The 10759-nt window shown below is 34.5% G+C and overlaps 1 protein-coding gene across 3 annotated transcripts in view; it reads left to right on the top strand.

Annotated features, from left to right (window-relative positions):
• The first annotated feature begins 6 nt into the window (after positions 1-6).
• PURG (purine rich element binding protein G) overlaps positions 7-10759 on the top strand; it is a 31975-nt gene continuing 21222 nt past the window's right edge. For 2 of the 3 annotated variants that reach the window (XM_011371989.2, XM_011371981.2), the window contains exons 1-2: positions 7-49; positions 360-1229. In XM_011371989.2, the coding sequence (XP_011370291.1) occupies positions 366-1229 (864 nt within the window). In that variant the 5' untranslated portion in view covers positions 7-49; positions 360-365. Of the gene's footprint in view, positions 50-359; positions 2294-10759 lie in introns of those variants that run through there. The other variant, XM_011371972.2, reaches the window with a different exon arrangement.

Raw genomic sequence — 10759 nt, 5'->3', positions numbered from 1 at the left:
GGCGGCGGTCGTGAAGGGCATCGGTGACGGCGGTGATGGCAGTGCTGATGTGAGTGTCTGCGGGCTGGGGACCCTGGTGCTGCCGAGCCCGAGGCGGGCGGCCCGGCGGCGAGCGGGAACGGGAGGCCACGGGCGGCGGAGGGATGCTGTGTACGCGGTGCAGAACTGGGTATGCCGCCCGCCGCCGCGGACCGTCCGGTAGGGCAGGAGCTCGGCGCTGGGGTGGCCGGCGCCGTGGGAGCCGAGCCCGGTGTGGGGGTCCCGGGCGGAGGCGGGGGCAGCGCAGGCCGAGGGGCGTCTGCGATTGTTCTCAACACCCCTCCCCCACTCCACCCCGTGTGTCTGTTTGTCACTTGCAGCTGAAGATGGAAAGAGCCAGGCGAAGGGGAGGCGGCGGCGGCCGCGGCCGCGGAGGCAAGAATGTAGGGGGCTCTGGCCTAAGCAAGAGTAGACTCTATCCCCAGGCCCAGCACTCCCACTACCCCCACTACGCGGCTTCAGCCACCCCTAATCAGCCTGGGGGCGCAGCCGAAATCCAGGAGCTGGCCTCCAAACGAGTGGACATCCAGAAAAAGAGGTTTTACCTAGACGTGAAGCAAAGCTCCCGGGGCCGGTTCCTAAAGATAGCCGAAGTCTGGATAGGGAGAGGCCGGCAGGACAATATCAGAAAGAGTAAACTGACCCTCTCCCTGTCAGTAGCAGCGGAGCTGAAGGACTGTCTAGGGGACTTCATCGAGCATTACGCCCACCTGGGCCTGAAAGGCCACCGGCAAGAGCATGGCCACAGCAGAGAGCAAGGCTCCAGGAGGAGACAGAGGCACTCGGCACCCTCCCCACCAGTCTCCGTGGGGTCCGAGGAGCACCCTCACAGTGTCCTTAAAACAGACTACATAGAGAGGGACAATAGGAAATATTACCTAGATCTGAAGGAAAATCAGCGAGGTCGCTTCCTAAGGATTAGACAAACCATGATACGGGGGACTGGCATGATAGGTTATTTTGGCCACAGTTTGGGCCAAGAGCAGACTATTGTCCTCCCAGCACAAGGAATGATTGAGTTTCGTGATGCCTTGGTTCAGCTAATTGAAGACTATGGCGAAGGGGACATAGAAGAACGAAGAGGTGGAGACGATGACCCGCTTGAACTTCCAGAGGGAACTTCTTTCAGAGTGGACAATAAAAGGTTCTACTTTGATGTGGGCTCTAATAAATATGGAATTTTCCTGAAGGTAAGTGAGGTGAGGCCACCTTACCGTAATACTATTACTGTTCCGTTCAAAGCTTGGACAAGGTTTGGGGAGAATTTTATCAAGTATGAAGAAGAGATGAGGAAAATTTGCAACAGCCATAAAGAAAGGAGAATGGATGGCAGAAGGGCCAGTGGTGAAGAACAAGAATGCCTCGACTAGAGTGAAATTGAACTCCATCAGGCAAAATTTAAAATCATAAATTGGCTAAAAGTACTGATCTATAATCATTTGAAGAAGTTTTTCCTCTTTTTTGGCCCTTTGTTATTAGTAATACCTCTAGTAGTTTATACTTCAAGGAGTCTGATTTCCATGTTATGTTATGCATAGTATGCTATAATTCTTATGGGAATTCCAACCTTCCCAGAGCTAAATAGTTTAGCTGCTTCATCTGCTCCAGACTATTGAAGTATGCAGATCAGCACAAAATGTGACGTTCTGACCTTCTAAATACCATAACTTAAGACTTACATTGCACTATGAATAATCCCGAAAAAAGATACATATACTTAATATGGAAGTGTGAATTACTATTTAACAAGTTCCCCCAAAAAAGTATTTCATTCTTACTTCATTAAAAGCTGCCAAGCTTACCTGTAGGACAGTTACCACAGAAACAGAAATTGACCTTAAGTATAGTATAAATATATTTGCTTATGAAAGTACAAGTAGAAGTATATTAATTGTCCATTGGATAACTGAACATTAACCAGTACCATTAAAGAATCAAATCTTAGAGTTACTGTAGTATTCTATAATTTCAAATTTTGTGGTAACCCTACAGTTAATAGTTGCCATATCAAAGCCATAGGAGAGTTTTAATCGGTTATTCTAAGCTAGTTACAATCCCATCTACACCTCTGCTTATTGTATCATATATTTTTACTGACTTTTGAAAGTTTCAGGAATTACTTTCATGTCTCTGTTGAGTGGGAGGCTTCATCCTATGGCTTTGCTATGGAAATTTTGTTGTTTTAGCTTTTGATGCTAATTTGAAGGTTGTGAGAGGTTTTTTCCCCAAAATACATCATGGACTCAAGGTGTTATATTTTATGCTTCTTCTTTAACACTATTTCTGAGGGGTTGGTGCACCAGTTAATTGATATAAAAATACATCTGTAATAATATCTTTTAGTAGCACTTTTGCAATTACTACCCTTAAAACTGTGTCAACACTTCCAGTATAAACCTGACTTTTACAGGTGTTTTAATTCCGGGGGGAAAAAAAGTTGTTGGTTTTTTTTTTTTTCTAAAAAGCAGTTAGAATATAAATTTTAAGCCTGGGAAAAAATATTATTTGAAGATTGGTTACAAACATATTTGAAAGGAAAATTCAGGCATTTTCCAAGGTGCTCTTTATAATACTTAAAAAGGTTTACTTCACAGAAGACTCACCCATTTACCTGTATTAAAAATTACTTTCCAGGAAGTCCCCAGCAATTTTTCAACGCCTAAGCAATTTTTTACCTGAGTGGATATAGTCTTTATCTATACCAACCCACCCTGTGTTAACTGACTGAATTTTTATCTGTTGAGCTGCATTTCATTCTGAATGAAATTACTGTGGCTTTAATTTGGCTTTATTCCCCTCCCACACAATAAGTCCATATAATCATGTTTAAGAGCCAGACACTGATTTCAACCCCCAAATATAGCTCTCATTGATGAAAGCTGGCTGCATGGATTGAGATCAGAATATAGCTCTTCTTTTATATGCTATAGGTAATTCAGAATTATTTTAACACTCTTTCCTTCAGAGGTTTGTCCCCAAATACATTTACGATCATTAAGAAAACTTTATGATATGAATTAAGAAAACTAATTTCACTGGTTTATGATTCTTAAAAACAAGCAATCAGTAATCCAGACATATACTGGTGTTGGTTTGCAGATTGTATTTCACATTTTCTCAAGTAGTATGAAGAAATGTCATTAGTTCATTATTATCGTGGACCATCTGGATCACAATGGAACAACTGAAGGTTAAAAAATAATGTTAGTTCTAGAATTAATAGCACATGGTGGGTATTGAGACTCTAAAAGTAGCGAGGATATTTAAACAGTCCTAACTGTAAAATAACTATTGTAGGCTTGATGAAAGTAGTTTTTGGTATATGAAGGAGCGGTGTGCACTTGAATTACTGTACTACTGATTGTTATTGCTGCCCATCATAGTGCCTATTAATAATAATCAACCTGTCAGATTTTGGCAAAACTGGAGCTGTGAATATTCCAGTATTTGAGTGTTCCTATCACTACTGCTGTGACTATATACTCTTAAAAACCTTCCCTTCTAAAATATTTATATCCATTAAGTCTAAATAATTTTTTTGGTTTTTAGTCTGATAAGATTGAGTGTATGTCTATATATACACATGTGTATGTACATATGAATTTTATATATATACATACACACAATACTATGTCAGACTTAAAGATAAATATCTTTAATTCATTGTATATAAATATTAGTTTAATCTTGCATAAATTATTTAAGTAAATAATTAGTAAAGCAGCCAAATTTTCTACATTGTATGTATACTTCCAAGTTTTTACCATCTCAAAGCTACAGATTGGATAGATGCATATATACTATATATACTGGCAATTGAATATACTTTAGAATCATTAAGCCTTCTGCCAGTCCTTTTGTTTCATGTTTTCATAGTTAATGTATTCATTGAAAAATGAAATGATGCTATGATTATTTTGATACTTAAAATTCCCAATCATTCATTAGCCATAATCAAATAAGATCCAGTTTAAAACTCTGGTATTAAGACATGTATTGCCATGTATCTTATAAAATAAGCTACTATTTTTATTTGTGCAATATATATTTTATTGTCATTTGTGACATAAGTGGAGCTGCAAGTGTACATGGTCTTCAAAATAATAGGATCCTTGCCTTGAAGACATTAAACTCTTAAGGCGACCGGATGTTAAAAGTCAAAAATGAGCATTGAAGTTAGTAATCAAAATTACTAGTTCACTGTATAATTCTAAAACACTGATGATGTTTGCACATAATCAAGCATAATGTGGTACAGACTCAAACTGTAATAATATAAGCTAATAGTATGAAATTTGGAAACGGGTTCCTCATAATAAATAGTTGGCAGTGTGCTCCTAGCAATTGAAAGCAACATTAATCTGTTGCTTATATGCAAAAGATGCAATGTATTATAAAAGTATTAACGTTCTGCCACATTTTATAATTTTTCTTATTAAAGCCCCAAACTGCCATGTCCCTTAAACTTGAGTCAAACACAAGCTTATTTGCACTAAAGAGCATGGCCAAAAAATGAATGACAGGGTGGAAAAGCTAGTTGGAACCTCTTGAAGTAATTGGTTCTAATGGGAGAATTTCACATTTGTCTATTTGAAAGCTATATGGTCCAGGCAGACAATCTGTCAGTTCACTAATTTAATAATGCACTTTACCTTTTGTATATAAAAGATGTACATTTATGCCACTTGACGGGTAGGATGTTTCAATAACTTTGTAGTTAGAATCTGTAGGGTGATCTCTTGCATGCATATGCTTGTGTTGGAACTGCTGTAGTAACAAGTTTCCATTAAATCTGTAATGCAGAAGGGTAGAAGATGCTTTTGAAACAAATCCCAATACATTTAACAAAGAATTTTAAAGTAGAGCTCATAATTTGTATTTTTAAGGATTAGAATCAATAAAAAACTTTCTAGCCCAGATTAATATTATAGGTGAGACTATATCTAGTTGAGATTCCCCATAATACCCTGAAAGTTGATTTTGGGAATTTGGGCTGACAAAAAATTTTTTAATGATTCTGTTTCATTGTTGATATGTGTTTAATGAAAAGACAGGACATGATAACTGTATTAGAATTAAAAGTATGGTTGGCTGATAAGGTGTCATTAAGAAAACATCTAGACTAAAAAAGTAAAGTTTCAGAATGAGGAAACGCGAATAGCCTAACAACAGATGTTAAGATTAACATGGTATCTTTTCAAAATTTTAAGAACTAACTTTCACCAACCAAAAAGGGTATTGGGGGATTTAGTGTATCCTTCCATCCTAAAAACTCCCTAAGATGTACATTTGAAAACTAGATAATTGTTGCTTAATAATAGGTTGTATGTACTTTACTAAGAAACACTGTGTACTAACAATTCGAGAGTATGCTATATTTACTGCATTCATTTTATATCTATGGATAAGAATACATTATAAATAGCCATCCTATCTTAATATGATCATGTATTTATATTGTAATTTTGCAAATATTTTCAGTAAAATAAACATTTATCTGAGCTGCACAATTTGAAGAGGATGAAATTGGAATATGCCCTCAGACACTCATTTTTAATAAGCAGCTACCATTGAAAGCTGATCTATGTACGACCATTTTGTTTTAAGGTTTATTTTAATATTTAAGTGAATAGGACTTGATTTGAATTTTTAAGTGGTATCCTGAAAACTTTTTTTCATAAGACTTTTTTCCTGCTTGTTTCCAAACAATGTCTTTCATTGGAAGTATTTATAAAAATCTGATTTCAAGCTTTATGTAAGGGCTTTGCTTAGTCACCACATAGTTTGAAGTCTGTCTTCACCAAAACACCAAAACATCTTTGGTAGGATAAAATCTAAAGCGAACCACAAAGAAAAGTTAAAATTGATTCTATGCCAACAGAATAATACAAGTGTAATATTTATCACTGCCAAATAAGATTCTTAGAATCTACCTGAAGTTTCCTTGAAGATTCTTGAATTTCATAGAGAATCCGTTTAGTAGCTAATCGCTAGCCTATCAGAAAAAGAGAATAAGGATGTTAGGGTGCTGTTGAGACAATCCATAGTCCACAATGTTGTAGCAATGAAGTACAGGGAAAATGTGTTTTTCCCAATTTAATTTCATGTAAAGGTTGAGTTTTGATATTACAGTTACTGCCATAAAATAAATATACCCAAATATATGTAGGTGGCTCTTAGAAAAACAACATATATCTTAGTATATTTTTTGTATAATGTAAAAAAAATCTTGTTTCTTATTTGACATGACTTTTTAAGTGATTTGAATTTATTTTAGTTGTGGTTTTTGAATCAATATTTTTGCATAGGAAAAACAAGTTACATTCTACCAGTGGGTAGAAAGTGAAAAGTATCGACCCGTGTTACCAATTTCTTGTGTATCTTTCTAGAGTAACTGCATATATAAGCATAAGTGTATATACGTATATTCTTTTTAAACATACAAATGAAAACACTATCTTGCACACAATTTTAGATCTGTCATTATAAGTGAATTTTTTCCCCTTTTACTTAGATACCATACTTGATTCTAGGTAACGTAGTATTTAATTTCAACTCTATTATTACACCAAGGGAACCTCAAGGAAATTTTGAATGAATCCCACTGGTATTTACTTAAAATGTGAATACTACATGTATATATTTGAATATGTGTAAATATTCAGTTTACTTCCTCTATCCCTAACCACCTTGCCTTCCTATCTTACCCCTCTTTTCTTCTCTCAAAAAAAAAGGTATTGGTAATACTTTTGGAAAGAGTACAGTTCAGGGCTGACAGGATATTAAATCATTTAACCAAGTGGTATTTTATTTTAGATTAACTCTGTTCTCTAATGAAAAACACTGATATTCAAAAGCTTTAACAAATTATCACTTTTGTGTTCAAAAATGAAGATAGCGTAATTACTATCGCTGAACATGTAAACAAAGCTGATTTAACAGTTGCTCAACTCTTCCTCCCCCACCAAAATATAATAATTTTCTTTTTATTCACAGCATTTAAGGTCACCTTTCTAATGACCACCAGGAAATATTACTGTCTGAAAAATTAAATGTCCCATACTTGAACTCTGAAGGATATTATCTAGTTATAAATTAAAGCAACTAGAGTAAAAGATCCAATACTACTAGGAATATCTTAAAGAATATATGGGTTGAGAAAGAATATTTTTAATGGATTGGTATCTGAATTTTATGAAAATTTTAAGTTTAAAAAATTAAAGCATTGGTTTAAACTTTAGAATCATATCTCCATAATTGGTGGCATAGTTTTCTGTTTGTAGAGTGAAAGAGGTGTTGTTAGAATACAAGATCCTCATATATTTTTAAAGCATAAAAGAGTTGGCATCTTTTATTTTAATGACAAATAACTATCCTTTGCAGAATATATAACATTGGTAAAGATCTCCAGGTATTTACTTGTTTAAGCTTAAAATGGTTTATATGTATTGTTCTTTAGTTAGAGAGGTCAAAAGGAAGGTAAATTTATCCTCAAGAATGAGTTTTGCTTAAATTTAGGCTTAAAAAATATGAATAGTTTTCCATACTTAATTAAAGAGTTTTCTTTGTTGGTGCTCTGTAGTAAATTGTTTTCCAAACTTTACCTCCTTTTGAATATCCCTTGTGAGAAATTGCTTATTCTTATTGAGCCTAGCAGCATCTACCAGTAAATAAAAACGTTTGAGTTAGTGCTGCTACAGTGATTTAGTTTGTAATGTGAACATGAAGAATACACTCACTTAGATGGAATATACAATTAATTTTTTCTTGAATGTTATTGACTTTTTTCTAAGATCGAGAAGAAGTTGTCTGTCCTCTCATTTTACCCCCTTATACTTGGTTTCTGTAAGTGTATTCTATTCAAAATTTTCATCACTCCCAGAAAATTTTAGGGGTAAAGAAAATGGAAAGGATCCCTAAGAAAAATGTCTTAGTGTTTTAAAGTTAAGTATAAGATTAGAGGGAAAGGAACATTTGTTGGATTTTGTGGTTATCAAAATAATGGTATAAATCTGATTATAATATTTGATCTGATTAAGGTCAGAATTTCTTCCATCTGAGACTCCTATATTCATAAATATTTAGTGTTTTATTTTCCTTAGAGAAAAGGGTTCTGTGGGATAATACTCTTCTTCAGGATATTATTTGTTATCCGTTGTAGATTTGATGATGATGTTGCCCAGAGGGAGCTAATATAAAAGAAAAAAGAGAAGAGAAAGGTAGTGGCTGATTATTTTGCTTGCCTATGACAAAAGAAATCGATCTAACAGAAATGAGAGAAATAAGTCATTCTCAAAACTAAATCCCTATTTATTTAACCTTTAAAAGAGCATGTGGAAAAAAATAATAAGAGCTAATTCTGCTAATGTACTGCCTGACCCTAAGCAAATCATTTAACGTCTGTTGTATGACTTTCTTATATGAAAAAATGAACAAGATTGTGCTAGAAGCTAGGTTCCCTCCTACTCTAAACTTTTAAAATTCTATATCAATGGAGTGAGAAAGAAAAAAATAGATGAAGAATACCAGAATTGGAAAATGTGAGTAAGAGATTTATATTAAAAACTACTATAATCAGCAACTTGTGATGATACGCAAAAAAACATGCAGAAGTGTCAGTTTTATAACATGTATGTATCTCTTTTGCCACACAGAACCAACTAGCTGTATACTAACTACATAACTATCCTATGGTTTAATTTTTTTAAGAAATATTTTTATTATCTATATGAGGTCTTTTTAAACATACAAATGAAAACAATATCCTGTACACAATTTTAGATCTGTCATTATAAGTGAATAGGAAAGATGTAGAAGCATCACTTGTTTCTACACATTCCATAATCATTTCTTATGTTCTGCATGGCAAAAGATTTTTAAAATGAACATCACTTCTTGAGATGTCATTGTTCCTGAAATAACTATAAATTACACTGATAAATAACACACTGCAACTACCTTTGCAGTGGTCCCTGAGGATCAAGTTCTGCTTTTGACTCCTATTTCCTTGGTCTTATTGACTGTCCTTTGTTACAAATAAAGATGTTTAACAAAGAAAATCAGGGAGGACCCTGAACTGTGAACAGTACGGTTTTGCTTTAGAGGGCCCGTAAATAGTAGGGTGTGCAAAAATAAAACATCATAATGAGTTTGTTTATTTGGTTTTAGCCTTGAAAAACTGCAAAAGTTGATTATTAGAGGATAAGAGAAGAAGAGTCATTTATTTAGTCACCCCAATCCTCCAGTATGCAGTGCTACCACCACTATCAATAGAGAAGATTAAAAAAGAGTGACATCTTTCTCCTTAAATGTCTTTTTGGTGCCTATTTGTTTATCAAAGACAATGCTTAAGAGCCAAAGTATATTTTGAAGTGCATGTACACATGTTTATTTTGTTAATTTCTTCCCTTCTTTTCCTCCTCATATATTGTAACCTGTTGGAAGTGGGTAAGAACACAGATTTCTCCTACTACAACTATGGCCCTACTCTATCCGATTTATTTGTTCAGATGACAATTGAAACACAATAAAGTCTAAAGCTGCTCTTTGAAAATTTTAAAATTGCCCTATGAACTAGATCTATAGACTTTATGAAGGAATGGTTATTACATCATGCAATTAATCTCAACACTCTTACCATATTTCTATATAACATTTTTAGGATGAATAGAAAACATTCCACTTGGGATGATATGGACTGAAGGGTCAGTTACTCCAACTTTTCAATACACAGTGGTTCTTCAGAAAATATTTTGACTAGCATGATTGACAGGTAATTTCAGAAATGAATTTAGCCTTTAGGAAAATTGCGCCATGACCATGTTTAAAGAAAAGGTAATAACAAAAGGAAGAGTCAAAGTATATTCGTACTAATAACTATTACTTATTGAATACCTACCACATACTAGGAATTGCTTATATATACTATTTCTAATCCTTATAACAACTCTATTATCTCCATTTTAATATAATTTTCCAGAGGTTTAGAAACTGGTTTGATATTTCAGAACTAATATATTTGAAAACAAATTGACAACAAGCCAAAGATTGTGCTCATTCAGGCCATACTGCCTTTAAGACTTATTCTGAAAGTTAGCCACCTAATAAAGCCCAATCTACTGCCAAACACTATAAATCTGCCTCAGATTACAGAGAATTAATTTATCCAAAACTGTTCCCTATATATGAGGCTAGTTCCATCAAGAGACACTTACTTATATGAGGGTTCATCTAGTTGATTATTAAAGTATGGTCTTAATATATACAATTTATTTGATCATTAAAGAGTTTACAGATTGAACCTCTAATTTCAACCATTTCAAATAAATGTCAGTAATTTTTAAAAGGCATCAAATGAGAATGTAGATGGGTCATCTCAATTTTAACCTTAAAAGCAGAGAGGAAACAAATTACTTTTCACTGTGGGTATACAATCTCATTCTCATGAACCAAACACACATGGTTATGTTAAATCAGTTGAAAATAAATTTTATCACTATTAGAGTTTTATTGATTTTTTTTTTTTTGCCACTTTTTCCTGCCATCTTACTCTTCCTACATGGTTCATTTTCATATTTAATTACTAAGTTTTCTCTCTTTTTTTTTAACAGCAGGATAAATTGAGATGACTATCCTATTTACAGGTAGACATTTTTCTCCATTTTCTAGGCCAGTGTTTTTCAAACTTCAGTGTGATTAAGAATCATCTAGAGTCTATGGC

The sequence above is a fragment of the Pteropus vampyrus genome, unplaced genomic scaffold (genome assembly GCF_000151845.1).
Source record: "Pteropus vampyrus isolate Shadow unplaced genomic scaffold, Pvam_2.0 Scaffold8, whole genome shotgun sequence".
NCBI classification, from domain to species: Eukaryota; Metazoa; Chordata; class Mammalia; order Chiroptera; family Pteropodidae; genus Pteropus; species Pteropus vampyrus.
Note: the sequence above shows the minus strand (reverse complement) of the source record. Positions and strands in the feature narration are given on the sequence as shown.